The sequence below is a fragment of the Ciconia boyciana genome, chromosome 3 (genome assembly GCF_034638445.1).
Source record: "Ciconia boyciana chromosome 3, ASM3463844v1, whole genome shotgun sequence".
NCBI lineage: Eukaryota > Metazoa > Chordata > Aves > Ciconiiformes > Ciconiidae > Ciconia > Ciconia boyciana.
The window spans coordinates 119,279,451-119,304,398 of NC_132936.1; the positions used below are offsets into that span (position 1 = coordinate 119,279,451).

The 24,948-nt window shown below is 41.0% G+C and overlaps 1 protein-coding gene across 3 annotated transcripts; it reads right to left on the minus strand.

Moving 5' to 3' along the window:
- Window positions 1-8,628: 8,628 nt before the first annotated feature.
- On the minus strand, window positions 8,629-24,641 carry CNRIP1 (cannabinoid receptor interacting protein 1). 3 transcript variants are annotated; one of them, XM_072857406.1, is made up of 4 exons: window positions 24,313-24,640; window positions 23,476-23,620; window positions 16,741-16,841; window positions 8,629-9,745 (listed from the first exon to the last, which is right to left on the minus strand). In XM_072857406.1, the coding sequence occupies exons 1-4, from the start codon at window positions 24,489-24,491 to the stop codon at window positions 9,715-9,717; spliced, it is 456 nt and encodes a 151-aa protein (XP_072713507.1). In that variant the 5' UTR covers window positions 24,492-24,640; the 3' UTR covers window positions 8,629-9,714. The 3 variants fall into 3 exon arrangements, with proteins under 3 accessions (XP_072713507.1, XP_072713506.1, XP_072713505.1); XM_072857405.1 differs by lacking the exon at window positions 8,629-9,745 and adding an exon at window positions 13,461-14,113 and having other exon boundaries at window positions 24,313-24,638; XM_072857404.1 differs by lacking the exons at window positions 8,629-9,745; window positions 16,741-16,841 and adding an exon at window positions 17,204-18,655 and having other exon boundaries at window positions 24,313-24,641.
- Window positions 24,642-24,948: the final 307 nt, after the last annotated feature.

The following is a 24,948-nucleotide window of genomic DNA, read 5'->3' on the forward strand; positions in this document are numbered from 1 at the left end:
TTATATATGAACATGTATTCCATGCTCATCACTATAGTAACTGAGGCCTCAAGTCAGTGTGCTTTGCTGAGCAGGGTTGCAAATACTATAGTGAGGCAAGGCCTGAACTTCTGTATGAAAGTGTGGTTTCACAGTTGGTTGAGGCACAGCTAGTCCCTGCTACACTTTCTTCACATCTCCCTTGTGCCACTATTCGTATTCCTGTGACTGCAAGCGTGGTGGGATCAGGGAGCTTATGTGACTGGAAAATAACCTCCCCAAAGTGTACACCAAATCACCTTTCTGATCTGGCTGACCACATGATTGCATGAGGACTAGTGGGGCACTGGGAAGGGACAATAATGTGTGGTTGTGATAAGTCTGGGGAGAGACAGCTACAAATTAAGCTGATTATGAAGCTGCTGCTGGAGCTACTTGTTTAGGGCCTGACTATGCTGTAGCTGAAATAATTGAAAAACAGGTATTGGGTTGGGAGTTAAGCCAGTTTAAGTGATGAAATGATCTAACCCTGATTAATTTTGAAGTATTTTTGTGACTTTAGCAGTATATTCCTGAGCCAAGTATATCTACAGCCTATACTGAAGTGCTGTTCTGAGAAAGGAAAATGCTAAAAGGATGAAAATTTGATGTCTCTTCTCATATGCTGACTTCTGAAAAGTAGCCACAGTGTTTTATCAGAATGTTCACTTTGGCAGCTCTGTTACAATGAACTTACTGTGTCTCTATTTTCAGTTTTATCTTCTTTTTATCTGTACCTAGACAATTGCTTTCAGAGAAGCCTCATCTTGTTACTTCAGCTTTCTTTTTAACAGCAGCAAGGGTAGTAGCTAGCTATTTCTGTAGCCTATTTGTAAATAAATCTCAGACGTATTCCTTTTTTGGCTGTTCCCTCTGCCTTATAAAACATTGCAATAGAATGTGTTTTGTAACTACAAAACTTCACAGACTCAGCTTCTAAAACATATTTATCGTAAAAACTTGATGGGGCTTTTACTTTTTATCTTCTACGTTAACCAGGCCTTCGTTTTGAGCCTTCAAAATTATGGTGCCATTTTATTTTCCAGTGCACTTCAGATCATCACTTCTGCATCCAAGGTCCTGATCACATGGAGACTTGCACATGTGTTTAACAATGGATATTTCAAGCGGTACCACTGATTTATTACTCTTCCTGTACTGTTACCTGATTTGAAGACAGTTGGGTACTGGGGCATCTACATTACTTCTGCAGTATTTGCAAAAAGATAAATGATTTGCAGGTGTAACACAGCACTACAGTTAATCATGCTAGCAAACCTCAGCGTGAAATGTGATCTTGTATAGCCATTTATAGTCTGAGTTTTTAAGAACTGTAACTCTGCTTTTGGCTTGGTTAACTTCTGTGGCTGTTGTAGATTACATTTGCAATCAAGTTGTTGCCAAACTTCCACTCAATGTTAAGGTCATGTTTACTACTGCACAACTGTATAGTAAAGAGTTGCAGTAAAAGCAAAATAAACTTTAAGACTCTTGATGAAGCAGCTTAGTGTCACCCTGTGGGAGCCTGATAGCAAGTGGATGTTGGGCAGAAGCTCAAACTGACTGTAGACTAAAGCAGAATGTTGTTGGCAGCAGTTAAATTTTACTGTTTCATTATAGCTGATGTGTCCTTCACTGCAGTTCTAATAAAAACATCTTGTGTGTGTTCTGAGTACTGTTTAAAAAAGAACATAGATGCAAGAAAACAAGTCTGCAGCTCTCCATATGTGGTGTTATACTGTGCAAGGTTTTAATCTATTAGCCAGATTGAGTGATCTGGTAGCCTCCTAAAAGAACTGTGCACTTTAAATTTCTGGCACTGCTGATGAAAAGAATGCTGTTGCTGGAACATCTGAGTTCCTGCTACTCTTCCAGGGAGTGGATACAAAAGCTAAATGTGGTCCTCCCAGATGAGGGTTAAGGTATGCTGGCAGTGAGCTACAATGGAGCTTACATTATGGCTATAACTGTTCTGGATTAGACATCTACACCCACACACCCCTTTTTATTTTAAAATCTTCTAGATAGATGCATCTTTGCTGGTGTGAATGCCAGTAACTATTTGAGCTTTAAAAAAACAACAACAACAACAAACAAACAAAAAAAAACACAACCCCCCCCCCCCCAAACAAACATGGCAAAGGGAAGGAGCATTACTGCCACTGACATTTTTGAGAAGCCTTTTTTAGCTAGCTTTAAGGAACAAGGTGTATGCAGTGATCAGCTGCATTTGACAAGCAAAATCCTTCAAAATACTAAGTTCCCTGTGTGAAAACAGGCCACAGGGCAGAGGAGAAAGTGGGGGTTTTTTTTGTATTATCCTTACAGGAGGGAAGACATATAAACCTAACTTTTGTTAAACACCAAAAATCCATAGAGGACCAACGCCTTATTCTCCCACTTGTATAAAAAGCTTCAACTGGAGGTCTCAACTTTTTAAAGACCAGTCAACCAAATATGGGATATTAGTGCGCAGGAAACCAAACTTCTGTATTTCTGGTACTATGGGCAGATTTTTTTTCCCTAGTTTTCAGTTCCTGAAAAGTTGAGACAACTGGCTTTTGGGGGGATGATTGTGCTAGCTTTCTGGTGTGTTGCAAATGCAGGTGCAAAAGTTCACAGAACAGTGTTAGAAATAGAGATTTAATAGAGTTATGGCCTGACTTAGCACGGTTTGTGTACTCTCAAATCCCAGTGAACTTGATGGAGTCTGAAACCTTTTATCACAACTGGACTCAGCCCTTTTTTCTACTGTCAATTACTTTTGCTGATCTATTTTTGTTTTAGTATTGTTTCCCGTTATAGACATGATTAAAAGCAATTTGGAATGATTCCAATACTCATGTGCATCAGGGAGGAGCTAAACTACCAAAAAGGGATCAGTTTTTGTTCCTCTGCTTCAGTATGATCGATATGTTTCAAATCTCAGTGAAGGCACCTATATGCTTTCTAAATAATTTTTCTTAAATATCAGGTATTTTTGTGAAGAATTTTAATTTTTAGTTACTTACACTTCTACTTCAATGCAGGCACTCTTGCAGGCTCCTGCTCTTATTTAATTGTATTCAAAGTATGGTAAGTAAGAACACTTTCGTCTCCATTGATATTTCACAGATGCAAATTACTCAGAAATGGCAGTGCGTCACATAGAATGTTGTAAATGCTCTCTTTTACCAGGCAGGTCATATAACCTTAAATAAAGCCTTTCTGGACTGTAAAACTTTTAAAATTATTCAATGCCTTCTGTAAAGCTTCATACATGTTGTAATGATGTCTAAGCATCATGTGAGTGTTTCATGTTCTGTGAAAGTGAGCTTCCAAATCAATGTATTGACTTTGCTCCTAAGCTGGAGGCACCGTAGTTGCCAAAGTTCAAGTTTCACACTCAAATAGCAGTCAAATTGAAGCAGAAAAGTCTTGATAACTGTTCTGTTTTTCTGTGCTCGCTTTGTCAGGCAGGAGTTAAATCATGCCCTCTGGAGACTGCAGTTGGACTCTCCAGTCACATCTCCTTTTCTTTAGTTAAAATTGTGGTATGCCTCCTATGCAAGAGTAGCACAAAAAGGAACCATATTGGGATAAAAGATCTGGTACTCGTTAATGTTCAGGGTTAAGTAGATATGTAGCTTAGTAAGGATCATACCCTACCATTTATTTTTGCTAATTTGGAATAAGAGAAGGGGTTGAGGCCAAGAGAAACTTAGAGAGCCAAATTATTATTTTAACCCTTCATCTTGTTAGAAAGCAATACTTAGAAGGAAAAAAAAAATCACACTTGATATTTATCAGTCTTATGTCTATGAGCCATAGTCATTTTACATGCATGATGCAGAGGTAAGTAGTCTATAATATTATGTAGTTATGAAATACTACTTATGGAGGTTTTTGTAGAAAATTTTCTGTTACAAGAATTTCCAGCTACTAGATCAAACAAATTAAGCATCCCAAACTTCCAGTTAACTTTTTGTGTGTAAATATTTCATTTCTGCTAAATATGCTTGAAAATGAAAAGGGTTTGGTAAGGTTTTAGTTGGCATGTGTTTTTCTAAACTTTATTTGAAAAGTAATTTTTGAAAGATCTTTAATATTAGGAAATGCCTTAAATAACAAGGGACAATTGTTCCCTTTTCAGAATTGTCTGAGATTTTTCTGATTCTTACAGCTTCTAATGTCCCTTTTTCTTTCAAGTCCAGTAAAGCACATGGAAGCTTAGCAATTCTGAAATTCAAGCTATATATCTAGGTATCTAGCTTTAGTTAAAACATTCTGGATCAGTTTATAAGAGTGATTATTGGAACTGGAGTGAATCCAAGTAATTCTTGTTTCCCAGACTTGAATTCTAATTACCTACCTTGTACTCTGTCCTTTGTCTTTTTATCTTAGAGTAAAATCTACTCCAGTGTTCTGTGTTTCTCAGTTGCAGTTTCAAGTCATAAGAGAGTGATTCTTTTCAGGATCTTTTTAAAAGTCCCTAATTTCTTTCCAAATGTAGGGGAAAAAAAAAAAAAATCTACTTAAAGAAATAGAACAGAAGTCATGGAATGAGTGTAAATATTGACATGCTGTTTTTGTACAGTTCTACTACAAGTCCTACTGGGAAACTTGATGTCAAGTTCACTTTAAGTCCTTGTACTCAAAATAAGTCAAATGAGTGCTGAAAATGCAGTGTTCCTCAGTAAAGATTTTTACTTGACCTCAGGAGATTTAACCTTCCAAGATGATCTTGGCTACCTTCCAAAATGTATCACTGAGGATGTTTTTTTTAATCTGCTTTCTATGTTCAGGCTTTATCAGTGTTCACACTGAATTTTCAGGAGACTGTCTGGACATTATATTTTATGAAACATCAGCAACAGATATAATCACGATAAAAAAAGGGACAACCAAGGCAGCTTTACACAGCTGTCCCTTTTCCCTCTGGGACTTATTAAGTGTTATACAAACAAGACTCTCTGGTTGCCTTTGCTTGTATTGGGACTTGCGGTCTTTCTCAGACTATGCTATCTGGCCTGTTTTGTTTCATTATTAATATTTTTTTAGCAATTTACATTTACCATATAGCATGATAATTTTCCTGTTCACAGGTAATTAACCTGGCAAAAGTTTTGTTCTTAAAAACTACCCTGAGCATACAGTGTGATCTGACATGGTCTGATGATTGTTTGGATGTATTTTTTTTTTCTAAAATGTTAGATAGGGCTTTAAGAAAAGAAAATTTAATGCCACTAAGTTATCACACCAGAGCTGAGTTTTCTGACTTAACATTTAGCCTTCTGTTTAGCTGGCCATGGCCTGCGGCTGAATCTATCTTTACTAGTGTTGATTATGCGTAAGCCAAAACACAGCCCGCATGCTTATACCATAGTTGGCTTTGAAGTAATAGCAAGTATTGAAGACAGGGAAGAGTTGTAATATTTTTTTTTAAGTTATTACTTTAATAGGAGGAAAGAGTTCTGAGCAGCATGTGCTATTTTTTATGTGGCTAGTCATAAACCAAGATTGTAAGACCTTTGGAGCAGATGATGTATTTCGCCGAATCCTTTCTACCCAATTTTGTTCCATGGAGCTTTGATCTGTGATTAGATCTGTGTGTATAGATCTGTATATATAGCAGTTAGTTATTCATGGCAAAACCGTTTCTTGAAACTCGTACAAAGCTGGAAACCAGGTGAGTAGGGTATCTCTAGTGCTCTGAGTTTACAAAACCATAATGTGTTCTGCATAAATGCAGAAACTGGTGCCCAGGCTTATTACCTATCACACGCAAAATATGTTTACCCTGATATTTTGAAATTACTACTACAACAGGCCTCAAGGGCTCGTTGTCCCTTTTGTGTGCATGTGTTATTCCCACTGTTGACGATGGGAATTAGCTATACACATCAGGAGGAGGATATACCCATTGGACTAGAACTTAGCAGGGAATATGAAATTCTCTAGCTATAAGGTGGTGAGAACAGCACAGCTTAAGCATCGCTCCCACTTGGCTTGTAACCTCTGCATTTTGTGATTTTTTTTATTTTTTATTTTTTTTTGCTAAGGAAACAGTAGTGGAAGTAGCAGCTGTGAAACGTGATGATAGCACAGTGCTACCTTGATAGAAATTGCAGCTCAGAGCTGCAGATCAAGTGTGGCACAGAGTTTTGAATGATGGAAGTGAGCTGTTTTTCTGGAAAAAGCAGCCATCCAGGTTAACCCTAGTAAAAGGTGACTGTCACTTGCTGGATTAATAAATGGTTGTCCAGAGAGAGGACTGCTTTCATTTGTCCTTTAAAATATATTTTCAAATTTGTACTCAGTTACTTCTCTCAACTGTTAGGCCAGATTTCTTCTCAAGATGTTATGTTCTTTGAATTACTGTGATTTATTGTTCCTCTTCTAGTACTATCTGGATAGCTGATACCTTCAGTCACATGAGTGAAGTTTATATGTCATATGTCTTGACATAAATGGTGTTGGACTTGACATTCTCAGGTTTTTCTGCTCTATAAGTAATTGTCTTAGGATTGGGGGGGCTGGGGAGGAGTAATAGTGTGATGTAACACAAGGGTTCAAGAATGGTTTAGCTTATAAATGCTTGATCTTTCATTTTCTGGGGTTTTCTTCATTTTCTGAATCTTCTTTGCTAATCCTGTGTGGAAGCTTTCAGGCGTGGGGCCCTCCAGAACTGTTTAGAGCTCCTACACGTTTCCAAAATGAGAACTGCGAAAGAGATTCAGTTACCTTTGCAAGAGAAAAGCTCCCTCCTGTGGAAGAGAGAAACCTCTGCAGTAACTAGGAGCAATGTTAGAGTATAATACTGTGATTTTAAATTAGCAGGAAAAAGGGGCGCAAGCTCTATAGGTGGTAGATGCTGGAATTCAACACCCTGTTCCCTGTTATTTTTTTTCTCGAAGGAAGTTCTGCAGATTTTGTATGACTTCTTTCTAAAATGTATATCAGTTATAGCTGTTTGTTGTGTGTAGGCAAAACTGGATAGTTTAATATAATAACAGTGGAATTTTTAGTGTTAAAGGGGTGTAAAGCAGCTGATATTTATACAGATTTTGCTTTCTGTAGCTCTTTGCTGAAAAAAACACTGTATTTTGGGCACTTCTGTAAATTCCAGTTCATAGTACTTACATTACTTTTTAAAAAATTCTTTTTATTTTTCCCTTTCTGAAGTGTGATAATCTGTTCTGTATATACTGAAGATCTGTATCAAAATGATTTTGGATCTTGCTGCAATTGGGGGTCCTTGGTAGAAGGCTCTGCTGAGCTCAAAGCCCTGTCTGACTTGGAAAATACAACTGCACAGAAAGCATAAAGATGAATTTGTGATGGAGGAGCTAGAACTAGAACTCATCTTGATATCAAATTTCTGCTAGAAACAGTATTTTTACCTTTGAGCTGAATAGGATTCATGCTTGTGATCTGAAGGTGGAAGGCTCTAGCTCATTAGCACATTAGCAAAACCCTGAGGCATTTACTTCCATAAATGCTAATGTTATTCCCCTGAGAATGAAGCACTTCAGAGGGGGTGGGGAGAGACAGATCATTTAGCATTACAGTGGAGATTCACATTTACCAACTCCGATTCTTTGCCAGGTAGAGGACTGAGCACAGAGTGTGCTGACCCACTGCAGAAAATGCTGTGTTGAGATTGGTTATTTGGATCCTGTTAACTGACAAAACGCTAAATTATGATCTTGTTCAGAGCCAGCTGGGTTCTAGCTTGTAGCACACAGCAACATGGACATAACTTTGGTTACAGAAGCATGTGATTTGGCACATTTTTGATATGTAATGGTGAAGTCAGATTTGGTTCTGTCTTTAGAAATGTATGGTGTACCTGCTCATTTTGATACAGTTTGGAGTTATCTTTGATGTGAGGAATAGTTGCTCTATTAAGGAAGCAGTATCCTCATAAGAACTGTGAAGGTGCTATAGCTTGGATGAATAGTCCTTATGATTGCGCATATCAAGAAATGCAAACTCCTGAATTTGTGGGAAAGCAGAAACTTCTCATGAGGCTGCATGCAACGAAGGCTAAAGTCAGGGTAATGAGGGATGCTGGCAGAAGTGCCCTGTTAGTGAGGTTCAGTAGTGCGTGAGCTCCCTGGACTTCTGTCTGTCTCTGATCTCCTTCTGGACCACAGAGTACTCAGTGGCTGCTGCTCTTCAGGTGCCAGTTTGAATTAAAAGAAACATAGCAATAGTGAAGGGGAGTCCCTTTTGCGTATAAGTACTTGCACTAGGTTCTGCAAGACTGTAGTGTGTTTGTGTGGGAGAAGTGGCCTACACAGTTACAAAGGGGATGGGGAGTCTTTTTCTTGTAGTTTACAGCTTACAGATAGCTCCTGGGTTTCTAAAGTTCCTTCATGGTACATATTTCCTCTTTTAGCACCATCTAGTGATTGCCTGGAGTATTTTTGATTGCTGCTTTTTTCCCCTCTGGCAATTCTAGTCTGGTTTCTTATGAAATTGAAGCTTATGTTGAGCACGCTTTGTCCTGCTCTTCTTCCTCCTCTGCACCCCTCCACCCCCAATGTTAAATGTTTTTCATGAAAATCGAGAGAGAGGCTGAGGTCCCATACTGAGTTGCTTCAAGTTTTATGAAATTACATTTCTGAACAGAGTACGGTGGTTGAAATTAGTGTCCATAATGACAGAGGGGCTGAAATATGAGTTGCACTGTAGTATTAAAGCACCAGAGAATGCACAGGAGACGGACAGGAAATTAGACTCTGTAAGTTCTACGGTTCATTGTGATATACTACCAAGAACAAAAGTAAAGTAAAAGTTTTGCTGTGTTTTTAGTATTCACATGATAGTGATTTCTGTGAAGCAACTGTGAGCTGGAAGAACATTGCTTCAAATCCCTGAACCCTCAGCAGTTAATTTTCTTTTACTGGAGCTGTGGGAATTGAAATAATGATAAAAATACAGGGGAGAACTTATCAGAGCTGGGCATTTATTCTTGACTGTAATGACTAATAATTTGTACCTGCTCGCTTTAAGTGTTTGAAAATTTGTGGACGATGGATAAAACAGAATTGCAGAGAAATGTTCTGGCGTTTTTGCAGTAATTTAAAGCACTGGTTTGGATTACCTGATGCAGATTGCACTAAAGCCTTGTCCTTCTCCAGGAATTCTGCATCAAAGGGGCTACACAGCAGGTAACTCATAACTGATCTGAGAGATGGTAGAGCCAGCCTACTTTTTCACAGCATCCTAAGGACCATTACCTTGTTTAATCTTTCATTTCTATGACTTTTTAATAAAAGCCCAGAAAGTAAGGAGGAGATAGACTAAAATGGATTCCAACTTTTTATCCTCAATTGAAGTTCTCCAGTATCAAATAAAATGTGGAGTAAAACAAGTGTGAATCTCATGGAATGGAAGGTGTTTGCATGACACTTGTAATGAACACATAAAGGAGAAATATTTCCTGGATTTCTTGAACTTGCTGTTAACTTGGGTTTTGGCCCTTTTTATTTGTAAATAATGTTTAAAATTGGTACTAATGTCCAACACATTAAAACACTTCTATGCGTGTGCTTGTGTGTGTGAACATACATATGAGTATGTGAGTTCTTGTCATCTTTCTCTCCAGAAAGTAAGAACTGGTTGTTTTACCAGAGGTACAGTAAAAGAGAAAACTAGGTGGCTATTTAAGTAACTGCATTGTTTGTCCACACAAATTATTAGCTTACATCAAGATCCGTAGCATGCAGAAATGAAGACTCTGAAAAATAAAAAGAAAATTAATACAGTCTTTAGAACAAGCAAATGGGAACAGTGACAGTGAAATTTGTCTGTGAGTCTTCCTGGGCTACCTTACGCTGTCTTGACAGAGAAAACACTTCCTTTCTGTAGGGAAAACAATGTAAAAATGATGCCTTCTGCAGAAATAATCACTTTGGATTTTAGGATTCCAGTTTCCTGATTTTTCACAGCCAAGTGTAGCTTGCATGACGTACTTGTCAGAAGGTGGATTGCTAAACAGTTTAGACTTGTCTTTTCTTTGGAGCCAGAGAGGTGAAAACAGGTAGTATGTGCTAATCAGGGAGAGTCTGTGCTTCTTCTCCCAGTATAAAGCTATCCTCTTCATAGTCTGCTCTTCAAGGGAATCAGTAGTGGCAGAGCGGGTAAGAAGGCCGTGTTGGTAACATGGTTAATGTCTAGATTTTGGTATTTTGATTAGAATAAAGATGGGTGAGACAGTTGCTAAGAGATTAGCCTCGACATGGTGTGATACAGGTTAACACAGTGTTCTATCCAGGCTTCCCTATAAGAATATAGCAAGTCCCTCAGTCTTGATTTATACCTGGACTGTTCACCAAGGTTTCATTTCTGTGGGAAAATAGGATACAGCAGTTGGAGGGAGGGGGCTGCTGCATGTCTACATTTTATGCTGGTGTTGAATTTGAGTTCAGGCAGGGCATGTACCCTGACCTGGGAACTAAGAAGTGCTCTCTGATTCCCTTAGCTGCTTGTTCTTTTCTGTTGTAGCTGTGCCTCACAGGAATGCAGCTCAAAGGCTACAGTGGTGCTACTTGAACCAGAGTAGAAAGTGGCACAACATCCGAGCAATGAACCCTGCCTGTCCAAGCTGTGCCAACTTCTGCTTTGAGTACTTTCTAGTATCTCTGAGAAGTGCTGCTCCACAGGGTATTGATGTACTCAGTTGGTATGCCCCTGTGTAGGAGGTACAAGGGCTTCCTTGCCCATCCCATAATACGGAATATAGTGCTGTTTCCCCCAGCCCCTTGGATTATTACATTAAAAGTTATTGAATGACTGGGGACCTTACAAGTTTTGTAAATAGCTACTTACTGCAGAGCCTTCAAGGCAAATGAGTAATAGATTGAACAGCAAATGGTGAGAGAAGAGAAAGCCTTTTCTGTCTCTCCATTACAGATGAAAGATGAGACAGGACTTTAGGGGATGGTAGGTAAGCTGTGACAGTATTCACTAGCAACTACTGGCTGCCTGGAGAATGAGATTAGCCAGTGAGATCTGAAAACTTCAGAGACTGGTATGAAATCTGTGGAAAGCTACTGACACTGAGCTTAGTGAGCCAGAAGCTTAAAGCTACTTACCAATAAAAACCATGGGAAGTTCTGTAGGAGATTTTTGAGGTTAGGAGCAGTCTTTCTAGCAAGAACCTGGAAGGACTATTAGAGGTGACTGAGATGGAGACTACAAAAAGAAGTTTTTGGGGGGTTCTCTGGTATCGTTATATTTTAGGATCATAGAATCATTAAGGTTGGAAAAGACCTCTAAGGTCATCTAGTCCAACCGTCAACCCAACACCTCCATGCCTACTAAACCGTGTCCTGATGTGCCACATCTACACGTTTTTTGAATTCCTCCAGGGATGGTGACTCCACCACCTCTCTGGGCAGCCTGTTCCAATGCTTGACCACACTTTCAGTAAAGAAATTTTTCCTAATATACAATCTAAACCTCTCTTGATGCCACTTGAGGCTATTTCCTTTCATCCTATTGCTGGTTACTTGGGAGAGGAGACCAACACCCACCTCACTACAACCTCCGTTCAGGTAGTTGTAGAGAGTGATAAGGTCTCCCCTGAGCCTCCTTTCCTCCAGACTAAACAATCCCAGTTCCTGCAGCTGCTCCTCATAAGACTTGTTCTCCAGACCCTTCACCAGCTTCATTGCCTCTCTCTGGACACGCTCCAGCAACTCGATGTCCTTCTTGTACTGAGGGGCCCAAAACTGAACACAGTATTTGAGGTGCAGCCTCACCAGTGCCAAGTACAGGCTTCATTTTCATATGAAGACTCCTAGTTGACTGTTTCCCCTGCTGCCTGTGGGTCAGAAGCTCAGTGTCTTTGAATACGGTCTGAGATTCTTCTGTTTCTCTTGCTATTTCTGTAGTACCATGACTCCAAGCTCATGCCCCTCCACTGTTTTCCCTTTAGATATCTGGACAGAAGCTGGTGTCTCAGATAAGGCATGATGACTCATGGATTTGTAGACTGGAGTGCATGGAAAAAAACATGTGCTTACCTGTCCTAGTCATGGTTGCCCAAGAATAAAGGCTATAGGAGGACTGATGAGGTGGCTAATGATGTCCCTTTCCTGTGCTGTTTGGATCATATCTCAGTCCTGGAGCTAAGTATGTGGCAGCATTCCTTCTTTGCTTGTGTATTTGTGCTTGAGGGCTGCTGCTGGCATTGCAGGGCAGAAGCATAAGGAAGTAAGAATTGATAGCTGGTTTTATTAAAAAAAAAAAAAACCTGCAAGAAATTTTTCAGCTCTGCTAGCTCATTATATAACTGATTCTGTACCTGTATGCAAGCACAAAATGTTAGTTCTTGATCCCTAGAGAAAAAAGAAATATTTTGCTACGATAGGGTGAATGATCTGTGGAGGAAATCTTTTCACTGTATTTAAAATGAACAACCTCCCTGGAAGTATTTCCTCAGTGAGTTGTACTGAATTTGTATTAAAATGGTTAGGTCTAAATTCTTACAGTTCTGTTTTAAGCAAGGGCAGTTAATCCACATTTTAGCATATTGGGGCAAATTTATTCCTCATGTTAACTCCATACATTTTGGTGGAACTTTTTACCAGGAGTACCTTTGGCACCTTTTCTTGGTTTCTTAACCATCCACCTCAAGGGTAGAAAAGTTCAGTATAAGTGTTGTGCATTTGAAAATTAGATGATCAGCACATTTATATATGACTATTGCCTTGTTCTGATAGACAAAATGTTGCAAGCCTCTTGAACAGTGTTCAGTCTGTGACAGAACTGAAAGATGCATGAAGCCATTTTTTTTGTTTTAATGCTTTTAAATCTTTGGACTGCAGTCACATAGTTTCCATACAGAACAGGGATGACCATGGTTGTATTTTCACACAGTGGTATTTCTTGCATTTGCTCAGCTTGCCTGTAGTGTAGTATTTAGGCAGAGATGTCTCTGAAGCCAGAAATAAAAATCATACAGTTAATTAAAAACAAAAAAAAAGGGAAAAAAAAGACCAACTTTAGACTATATATTCTATACATAGAATTGGCCAGGGCTTGTTCTCTACAATAAGTTTGAAATGTGGAAGTACCTTAGGTGAATCTGTTGGCATAGCAACTTAGACGAAGCGGAAGAGTGCCATCATAGTCAGAAAATAGTATATGTTGTGATATTATTGCATGCTACTGCCATTTCTCTGCAGACAAGGTCCTCTGGGGTTCACATTAAACTCGTAATGATTCAGTTCAAGCTTCTGAGAACATTTGGTCCCTGTAGCACATAGGCTGCAGCTTATTACAGATGACGTTATCACAGTCACTCCCATAACAGCAGGATGGCACCTAACCTTGCAGTTACCATGCTGAGAATGGGCAGAAGGTCCATCTTGCCTCCAGCACAGTCATATGGTTCTTGCCTGTGCTGCCTTCATCACCATCAACTGATAGTTTATTATTGCTTCTCTCAGGATTGTTCGAAGGCTGCAGAAGTTACTGGATGGGACACCAGGCTGTTCCTTGCTATTTGGGATAAAGGGAGTAGGAGTGTCTGCTCTCTGAGGGAGGGAAACAAAGGCCTTGTGAATAGCATATGAAGCACTTGTATATGGCAGCATTGAGACTCAAGTTTGTCCAAATGAGGAAAAACAGAATATCAAAGCCTTACACTTGGTCAATGCAGATGTGCTGTTATGAATTATTTTTTAATTTAAGATTTTTGGCATCAACATTGATGGAAAAGCTGTCATTGCTCTTGAGCCTTGTCTCCAGTGGAGGTCTGTTTGTATCTATGTACTCATACCTGAGTGGTGCAACTCACTGGAGGTCAAAAGATTACAAACTTCAATGATTGCAGTGGGAGAACTCATGAAGCTTATGATTCTTCACTTGTGTATATCTTACTATACAGAGAAATTCAGTGATTGTTGGAGCACTGTGGAAACAATCTATGTAGCTGTCTGAGTTCTCCAGCACTGTAATGGCAGATGCTGCAAGACCTCCACCACTGACCATCAGCAGTGCTTTCTGTAGTCCAACTTCACTTCTTTGTCTTTTTGGTGGCTGGTCATTTTCTTCTTATTTATAGTTGGGATACAGTTGGAATCCTTGTGAATTTCTTCTGCAGGAAGAGGCAGAGAATGTTATATGTAATGTATAAGGTCAGTCATGGGATTATCCTTTCTGAGTGCACAGAACTAAGCTGTGTTGACTAATAAGAGAAATAATCAACAACTTTGAGGTAGGGACAGAGAAAACAGTGCAGAGAGGACTGGTTTGGCTTTTCCTGGGTTGATGCAGCCTTGTCTTCCTAAGGCTGAAAGCCAGGGCTCACAGGGATTTGAAGCCTTAAATGCTGGTCTTGGGGAGAGGGGAAAAGGAAGCAGTCCAAGGAATGCTGGCAAAAGCTGCCACGCGTGCAGCTGGGAAGGCCTGTAGGCAGGAGTGCCTGTCTCTCCTAGCCAAAGATCTGGATTAGCTGCACTAAGGGGACTTTCCAGTCATTGCTTGTGAGCTTTGTAGAGGTAAGGGAAAACATGAATGTTGTAAGACTCATTATACTGCTGCTTTGTGCTTTGGGGTTGACACACAGCTATTAAGGCAATGCTCAATGCTTTGAATTCTGAAAGCCACAGTACTTGTTCCAGATCTCAAAAAGAGGTTAGCATTTACAATGTGCCACATCCTTATTTAATCAAAGCTTTACACAGAGACTCTAGAAGAATAGAACTGTTCAGTGTAGCACATGTGTCAATTTTACATAATGATGCAGGTGCTCTTAACCAAATGGAAACCAACCTCTGCTGGCAAGTAAAAGCTTTGTATTACAAAACTTACAGCTTCATTGTACAGAAGTTCCATTCACATCTTTTACAGGAAGAATGTAATAAACGAGGTTTTCTGATACTCTACTAGTCTGGAATCGCTAAGGGTGACTCTGCATCAGCAAACCAATGGACAGAGCCTCAGCTGAAGCCCGTGAAACCTCCCTAACTTGTGTTAGTAGAGCTTGGAGACTTTAGCAGTATTATTTCTTTTTCAGATACAGTCAGATGGTAGGAGATACCAAAGCCTGTAGTAGCTGCACTAAACACAAAGCCTTGTGCAAATGCTAATGATCTAATGCAAGCCCTATGCAGGATCACAACTGTAATAATCATGACTAATAACTTGCTCTTGGATACTTTTACTCAGCAGTCTGAAAGTGCTAACTGCTACCTAAATATAGATGAAAAAGATGAAAAAGTGACTCTGAAAGATTCAGTATATTTGTTTCAATCTTTCTTATGAAAATGAAAGCTGGACACTGCATGAGAAAAATATTGAAGTCTCTTGTGTAAAACCTTCAGATATGAGTGCTTTGTGGTTTCAGCTGGATTGATACATTGTCAGCGTTTCCTGACATTGTAATGAATAAAAATAAATATATATTTAGGCTTAGTGTATTGTGTCCTGTTCTGAATTTTGGAGTTCTGCCCAAAAATGGAAAGCCTAATTAGAAAAAGGTGTGTAAAGAACAAACTTGTCTAGAGATTAAATGCTGCTGAATGAGTAATGCATAAAACTGTCACAGCAACAGTTTAGTGACTCAAGCTTTATGAATATTCACCAGAGTTGTCCTGGATGAAACAGATTCAAAACATTACTTTCAGAGAACTGCTAAAATCTTGTGCCTCGTTTATTAGGAGCAAATGTTTGCTGTGTTAGCAAAGCACTCATTGAGCAAGGGGAAGTCGATGGGACTACTTTGCTTTATGTATGCAGAGTATCAGCATTGTCATCCATGGTGGTATGGCTACTCAACAAACATCACATGAATAATCTTCTGTTTAGGCAGGAATAATACAAGGCTATCAAGCCACATTTCTTTCTGCTTAAACCTCATCTAGGGGAGAAGGATAAAACAGCTGATAAATGCCATTTACACCTTCCCCAAGATAAGCTGTTAACCAGTCCTCATCCTTTTTATCACTGCCACTGTCTGAAAGGGGTCCTGTGGTCCTGGGCAGCAATGTTCAGTATCAGGACATAGAGCCTGCAGGACACAGTTGGTCTGGCTGTTCTCTCCTTCCTTTTAAAAGCAACTCACTCCATCTGCAGGCTCTTTCTTGACCACCCGCTGAACTGAATTTCAGCTGAATTGCTCCAGGGCTTGCTAGGACCTGAGAAAATTGCTGCCTTATATGGCATTAATATGAACGTATTTACCTTGAGAAAGGTGTGCTTCCTGCTAGCTGAGAATAATAGCCTTCCTGTACCAGGACAGGCTGGATTTATTCATTGTAACATTTAAATGCTGGAGGGCTAGGACATCGTGGGCCAAGGATTTCATAGAAGCTGAGCTCAAAGTGAAGGCCTGTCTTACACATTTTAATTTTACTAGGACAGAAGTTTCTCTGTTAATTTATGTATCATACATATTTCTTGCTGATGTGGTTTCAGTTCATATGTACAAACAAACCAAAGTATGCCAATTGTTGCAGAATAAAAGCGCTTTCTAGTAGTGCAGACATAGAATTGATTGACATCTGGAAGTTTGGTATCATTGAAGCCTGTTATCTGGAAACTTCTGCTAAAGTGCTGGCAATAACACTTCTGGCGGAAGTACAGATTTCATTTGAATTTCAATTTGAATTTGCTCAGTTCATTTTTGTAATTTTGAAGAATTATTTCTGTAGTCTAGGAAGAGTCTAGGAAAGAAGTTAATGAAGAAGATTATTTCTAGAATTTCATTGCAGTGAAATTTACCTGTTGTAATATTGCCTCGAAGTACAGAGGTGGCTGGCTAGCTCACTGTTCCAGTGGTGTATTACATCAGTGCTACTGGCAGGCTCTTTTGGCTTAGAAATCTGCAAACAGTCAAGCTTTTTGATTAATAATTCAATGGAAGAAAATATTTCTTTGGTATTTCACTTCTGTCCTAAATTTCTACTTTCCACACTATGTTAGTGCAACAAAATGCAGTTGAATTTTATCAATAAGCTCTATTGAGTGTTATCCCATTAACTGTCTGCATTCTAGCACATTGGATCTGTATTTCCTAGAAACAGTAGCTTTGGGTAAAGAACATGAGATACTTTGGACTGGGTTCTCAGAAAGCACTGACTACATACCCTCTGCTGTCTGACTTTTGAAAATCACTACCTTTTTTGATACAGTATTTTCAACTCATTTAGATGGTCATACTAGAGAAGAAATTGTTTAAGTCCTTTATTACAAAGATCAAAAGTCATGGTTACCATTTACATACACAATTTACAAATTATTCACAAAAGGAATAACAGATATGCAAGAACTGACAGCTTACTTCAGCCCAAGTTGGGAATGGGACAGTGTATTTGTTTCCCTGCTTTATTTACTGAAAGAAAAGATATGTTTGTTTTTCGTTGTCTGTACGTGTTAAACACTGATCTAGTGTTTATGTAGCACCTTTAGTCATAACCATGCAAATGCTTACATGCTTATATTTATTTGAAAGTGCAATGCATGTATAAACATGCACTGGGATCTGTACTCTTCACACTGCTGAGTGTTTGTTGGTCAGAAATCCTGTTGATTTTTGTACAATACAGTGGTTAGGCTTGAAAAAGTTGATTTGTAGGATTTTACTGATTTGAGCAATGTGTCATTAAAATAAAAATTGAGATTACTATCAGAACTCTCACTCTAAGAACTAAATTAAGTATGGCTGCTATATCTTTCAAGAATACTATTATGGTCTTAAGACAGATATTAGCCATGTTGTTAGATGTCTTTGATACCACAACTGATTTATTGCTTTTCCTTCATTTAGGTTAGCACGTTTTATACCGTTGCCTAAAGCTATTTCAGAGACTGGGAAACTTAACAACAAAGAATTTTGAGAGATTTGGTAAATTAGCAAACTTTTCACAGAGTATCTTACAGCACTTAACAAAAGGGAGAATGAGTTTCCAAATTCCCTGGTATGAAAGCACAATATCAACAGTGTAGTAGCTGCCATTTAGCTAAACCTAAAAACACCCATAATTTGCATGTTTTGCTGTCCACTGGGATGACATGTATGACAAAATGCTTGAAGGAGCACACCGATTTAGGAGCAAACACAAATATAAATACAGACATCGCCAATGTGATGTTGCATCCAAATTCTAAGCAATAAAGCAAAACACTTCACAAAAGTTGTTACATCTAGTGGAACTGTTTAGTGGGGATAATCCAAATACTTATGACAGTATTATGATGGTATGACTTTCTACCCAGCAATCAAATACTCTTTACCATGAACTTTACAGTATTCTCAGGGTGACAGATAAAGAATGTTGCAGATGCCATGGTAAACTTAAAATACAGTAATAGGCAAAGATTTTAGTGGCACCACCTGTATATACAACGTAGTTGTTGGAACCTTATGGAACAAAGCAACGTTACAGTATGCCTTTGTTAAGGCTTCTTGCTGGTTTAAAAAGGTAGATTTTTCTTTAGGGAGATTGTCCAGCAGTATTGGTTTCACATCTCTTCAGTGGAAGGTCTCTTTATTGATCCACATAAGACTGCGCGTTTCATTTGGTTTGCATTCGTACTCAATACTACCAAAACTGTTTCCCCATTGGCAATGATCCCGTTTGTGGTAGTTGTAGAATTTGACTTGCCAGACTGTTTCAAAAACACCAATGTCGTTAAACTGCGAGGAAGAGGGAATATCAGTGTTAGTGAGCTGATTATTTTGTTGGTTCCTCTCTGTTAATGAGAAACAACAATCTTATGAAACTGCAGAATGTAAAACAGCTGATATAAGGGTTATTGTTCCTCAAGTCAATAAATCAAAGACCTATAAAGCCTGCTCTAGCGGTCATAAAATCTTTTATGCTTAGGCATACATAAAACATGAAGGATCAGACTCTCCATGTACTGTCCTCTTGCTCTTACATCTGCGAAAGGCAAGAGAGTAAAAATGTTCAAGTTCCCAGATGGATAAATGTTACTAACAGCAAGAATCAAAGTTATAATCCTTCTTAAGATGACACAGCAGTAGTTGGCAGGAGGATCTCAAAGTGGGTTGTATATGCATATCATGTAGCAGTGATCTGTAGTGATACAGGCCATCACTTTACCTTTATAGCATACCTAGATGCTGCAGTTATGACTGGGAAGATTCCTTCTTTTCCTCAATCTGAAATATTTAATGTCCCTGTATTTTGTAGCCTTGTGTTTGCAGTGTCTTGATTGAGACATGCTGCTATTAGACTGCTCACTCCTTCCCTGGGATTCTGTTCTGCATTTTACATGAAACTTAAGTAAAAGAAGTTCTCCTTTGTGCATTTCTGTAATTGGTAGTTGTACTGTGATAGTGCAACTTTTCAAACTTAGATATGAGTAATAGAGGCTAGGAAGGAGATAAGCAGCGCGTGTTAGCAGATAAGTGTCTAGTATAGTGAAGGGGTATAGTGTCTGGTATAGTGTCTAGTATAGTGAAGGGTATAGTGTCTAGTATAGTGAAGATTGACTGCAAGTTGCCTAATTGTGCTTGCAACTTTGAACTGAATGAGACCATGGCTATACTAAATTCTGCAAAATAAAATCTCTCACTTTTTTGAAGCCATTGCTCGATACCCTTGCAATATCAGAAAAACCATATGAATGAGGCTCAACAAGGGTAGATCATGACTTCAGTTATGGTGGTGATGTAAAATTTGAGTTCCTGTGCCTTGAGACCCTGCAGAGAATCCAAAATGTGGATGTGAAGCCTATACATATTGTTGTTGGTCCCAGTAGTATGGTTTGTTGATTGTGCTATTTTGTTAGAAGATACTTGATAGTGGATTCAGCGCTATGGAATGACACTCTGTTCTTCAACATTTTTGCCTTTTAAATATTTCCATCACTCACTTTAATGACAGCTTCTTCACTTGACTATTTTCCATTCCCATCATGTGCCTGGGAGCTGACCTTTGATCATCTGCCTATTATAATCACATTTGCAAAGTCAGTATGAAAGCCCTTTTACACAGTGATTCTTCCTGAGTAGCAAGCAGAGCCTTCTGTATCCAGTTTTCTCAGAAGGACACGTTTGGGGTTTTTTAAATTCAAGATGTGGTTTGTAAGCTGCTACTGCGTAATGGACATTGCTTTAAACCTTCCCCCAGCCCCTTGTGGTAACTTAATTTAGCCTTGACAACAGCAGGAATTGCTGTGTACTGTTAGTGGAAGGTTTTTATTTGGCTCCAGTTGCAAGTGTTACCTTAAAGGAATAGCTGAAATATTTCTGCCACTTCCTTTGACAAAGAGAATCAGATGTACAGGCTATTTTATCTCTCCCAGCAACTAAAACCTTAATTAAGGATTTTTTTTATTAATCTTCTCTGATAATAATCCTGATACACTCATAATGCAAGATAGTAAAGGTTAAGCACATTGGATATTACTGTGCACAATCCACACAGAAATTGTCAGAGAGGAGCATCAGCCACCCTCAGTCTGGAAACTGAGGAAGAAAAGGCATTTCTAATAGCGTTTGTAGAACATGATATGATACAAGAGCAGCATTTCATTTCATTAATGTATGGAGGATCTGAATTTCAACAAGATAAAGGAAGAAAACAAATTCTATCTTCTTCCAATGACCCAGTTTGCTGAGCTGCCCTGAGTAGTTTGACTGCTGTGGATTTCCAGGAGAAGGAAATAATTAATTGCAGAGCTTTTCTACTACCCTGTGCCTCCCCGCCAGCCCAGTACTTAGCAGATGCAGCAGCTCTGTGGCGTAATGAGCATTCTGCATCCTCAGAGCTCCCCTGAATTCCTGTGGCTCCTGCAGCTGAATCCTAGCTCCTCCACTGGGCCTGTATACAAGCTTCCCCAGGGAGGAGGGATGGCTCTACTCTTTGTAGGTCAGGCTTAGAAGCCTGTTTTCCTGTCTGCTGTTCTCTGTCATCCACTGCTATAGGCGTGAACAGTTATTTAATCACTCCCTCTGAATTTGCATGCTAGGGTGATTTGATGGCTATTTATTATGGGAATGGAGGTCTGGCTTCTTTATTCAATCTTAATCTAGTCTGACCAAGAATAAAATTAGATGCAAAGAGAGGTTTCTGGCTTAGTTTACACCATTTGCTAGTCAGTTCAGCAGTTTCTGGATAGTGTGCATACTTGAGCATTCAGGTAACAAATGCATCCTGAGATTCTGGCATTCAGAAGTGGGATTATTGTTTTACACGTATAAACTATGGCTGTAACAGGTAAGACATCTACCAGCCAGTTAAAGTAGGAGCACAAAGAATTATTTGTTTAAAGCTTTAAAGCAGGTGGGAAAAAAATTCTTACAAACTTTCTGGCTTTTAGGCGTTAAGTTGGTAGTATCAGACCGGTTTTTAACTGCAGGACTGACCTCACGGTCTATTTCTAATGCGAGTTCAGATTTTATGCCTTAAATAGTATCCTTATCTCCCTAGGATGCATCAGGATCCTGCCTGTTATAGAAGAGGAAGTGGAGACTGAAGTTCCTCATAGTTGAAGGAAATAGGAAAATTTAGAGCTGTAGGCAATAAGCCCAGTTTTGAAGATTCAGGAAGTAGGTATTAGAAGCAGTTTTCAGACTGGGGTATCTGAGGCTGGTTCCCTAAATCTGTTATGGCTCTGTCTAGCTAAGCAGATAAATGATGAGTTAAACATGTAAATCCCTGTTGAGTTGCCTGCATTTAATACTTAAAAGTATCAATTTTGGACATCTAAGTGTGTACTGAAGAACATATCTATCAAGATCAGATCCTAAAAGGGGTTGAGGACCTGCTTAATGCTTGAAAATCCTGTTAGCTTCATGGTTAATATCCCAGGATTTGATTTGTAAAAGCAACTGTTTGGACAAATATTGTATCCACTCATTCTGATGCTGCAACAAACCATCTCAGAGCTTGTACCTGAAAATCAGCCCCTCCTTGCATTTCTTGGAATTACTTCACTTGTGATTTGACTTGCTTTTCTTCATAAGAAAAGTTAAACTTCCAGATCTTCAGAGTTCACATCAGTGCTACACTTAAGGGTAAAGGTGGCTATCAAAATAGGGATGCCTTAGTCAAAGCAGCTAGTTTTTTGGGAGTGCTGCCCTTTCACCTCCTAGTATAAGGACATTGTGAAATATAACTGCAGTACTCAACAGTGGCATCCAGCAGCCCTGTTCTACTGGTTGAGAAGTCATACTGGGTGTTTGATTTTCCTGGGTGTTAAAAGGAGGTGACTGTACAGAAAAGTGATTAACATGGACAAATACTTCAGGGTAGTCTTATTAACCTCAGATTATGAAGTGGTAACTGTTAATGTAATGTGGGGGTCCAAAATTGTTGGCATGCTGTAATTATTAGAAATGCCAAATGGAGATGTTACAGGTCTTATTTAGAAGGGGATTGCCATGCTAAATGATGATTCTAGAAACAAATGGTAAAGATAAAGATCAAGATGAAATCTTGCGTGCAGTGAGCAAATGTGAGAAAGCTGAAATCTGGTGGGCTTGGCAAGGTCCTAAACTTGTATAAGTTGGAACAGACCCTTAAGGAGAGCTTCAGATGAAGATGGCTTACTGCCCCATTTCCCCTTTTTGGTACCAAGGAGGCACAGAATAAATATCAGGAATCCCTCACAACTGTAATCAGGAGAGGGGAAAAAAACCCCAAACAACCAAACCAAAGCCAGAACAAAGCAAACGTCCCCTGCACCCCGAGCATACCACCCAAAGAGTGCTGTGGAAATCTGCCCACTGCTCTTCCTGTCTTCTGTCAGCTCTGCTGCCTTACGGGCTTGAGCTTTTGTCATCTCACTTTGGGGCCATGGCATATACTGATTCTGGCCCTTGGAGCTTCTCTTGAAGGTTGGGGTGAGGAGCCACTTGAATAAGAACTTAGGTTTGTGGATGCAGAGATAATATGATAATGGGAAGCATATGGGGAAAGAAAGGGAGAAGACAGCCTTTGGGGGGGAGGGGGTGTTCTCACACATGCTTTAAGCCTCTGTCAGGTCCTTGGGCATCCTGCAGGTGACAGGTGGAAGGGGAGAGTAGTCATCCCTTGTGCTTGGGGCCTGCTCTGCTCCAAAAAACCTGGCAGTGCTGGCAGGCAAAAAGGAGGGTCCCTGTATGCCAAGGGCTTGGGACTGGATTCCTAGCCAGGAACCTTGGTGGGAGTTGCCTGAAGTCTGTAATATGCCCTGCAGAAAAGGTGAGAAGTTCAGCTCCTATTTTTCTCCTGCAGCACCCCAAAGGGCTATGCGAATCTCTAGAAATCCCCCTACTACTTTCTGGCTCTTGCTGCTCTCTTGGCTTCCCCTTGGGAAGCAGGGCTTGTGTTTCCAGCTACGCTCTTGACCAGCAGTCTTACTGATGCAAAGCAGAGAGCTGAGTGCAGCAGCTGTTATCAGACTTTGCCCTGGAATATTTCACCTCCACAACTCCCTCTCTGGGAGGCAACCCCCTGCTGCCCTCCCTTGTCTTCCCATGCCAGGCCTGGAGAATCCACATACCTGCATGTTGACCTGGATGGGCTGTCTCTCCCCACTCTTGGTATGGGGCACCCCTTCTGTGTCGTAGATCCCTGTGTAAGAGGCCACTTGTGCATCCCTCGATTTCTCTTCCAGTGGGACGTTGACGCCCCCGATGCCCATTGTCCTGCAAAGAGACAGGATCCAGACTTTCAGCAGCCCCGCAGGTCCCCTTCCCTAGCAGCTTGGAGCCAGCATGTGGGCTGGCAGTCTCTGCACTGGGGGATGCTTCAGGGATTTTAGCAGACCTGCAGGTGCTGCTGATTCACTGGGGCTCCTGAAAAATGTCAGGGCTCTGCAGTCACCCAGGGAAGGTGTAGAAAGGAAAGGCAGGAGGCATCTTGAGTAGCTGGGGAGAGGTTAGCCAAATCCCTTCTCCAGGGCTGTCTCTCCACCCAGAGCTGGTTCCCCATCTGCATCCTCCCTGGTGCCAGTCTGTGCTTTGCCATGCTGCAGCGAGGCTTGGCCATGGTGCATCCCTGACATGCAGGGCTGGAGAGGCCTCTTCCCTCTGCCTCCAGGGCGAACCGCGGGGAAGGAGGGAGAAAAGGAGCTCTGGGCTTGAAAGAGCTCCGGGAGAAGGTGGGGAGGGAGAGGGAAGGAAGCGACCTCGTAACGCAGCCTCTTGCCCGAGCCAGCACTGGGAACAGCTGGCCAGGGACTTAGAAACGGGGCCACCAAAGCAAAAGGGTGGGGAGGGAGAAATTACGGAAACCCCGTGCTGTCAGCCTGCCAGGAAAAAATATTAAACTTCTAAAAATAAAGCAGCGGGGAAGGGAGGGCCGGGGGAGCTGCCTGGAGCAGGGAGGCTGCACTTACGTGGCCTGGACGGTGCCGGGCCGGAGGGCCACCTCGATCTTGTACTTGGCCCCGGTCAGCAGCTTGATGGTGCGGTTCTGGCCGAAGCGTTGCCCGTCCACCTTGAAATACACCGCCCCGTCGTTGGGCTGGATTTTGAGGGAGACGCTGATTTTCACGAGGCCGGGGATGTCGCCCATCGCTTGTCGCCGGAGAGGGGCTGCGGGCTCTGCGCTCGTCTCGCCCCCTCCGCGGAAGGCGGCTGGCCGGGAGAGGAGAGCGAGGCTGCGAGGGAGAGAGAGGAGGAGGAAGAGGAGGGGCTGCCGGATCCCAGCCAGCCCAGCCCTTCCCAAAAGCGGCGGATGATATATTTGTTTTTTTCCCTCCCCCTAATCGCGGCGCAGCATCTGGGCGGCGGATGCCGCCCCCCCCGCCCCGCCCCATCTCCCGGGTTGGGGGACATTTGCAGCTGCTCAGCTTGCAGCCGGTTTCCAGGGAGGTAATCCGCCCCCCCCCGATTACTGCAGCCTTAATCCCGCCGTTCGGCCCGGAGGGAGCACGGGGGGCCCGGGCCGGGCGGGCGCCGCCGCCGTTCAGCACCACGGGCGCGGACAGCGGCGCAGGCGGGGAGCGCCCCGCAGGGCTCCTCCGCCGGTG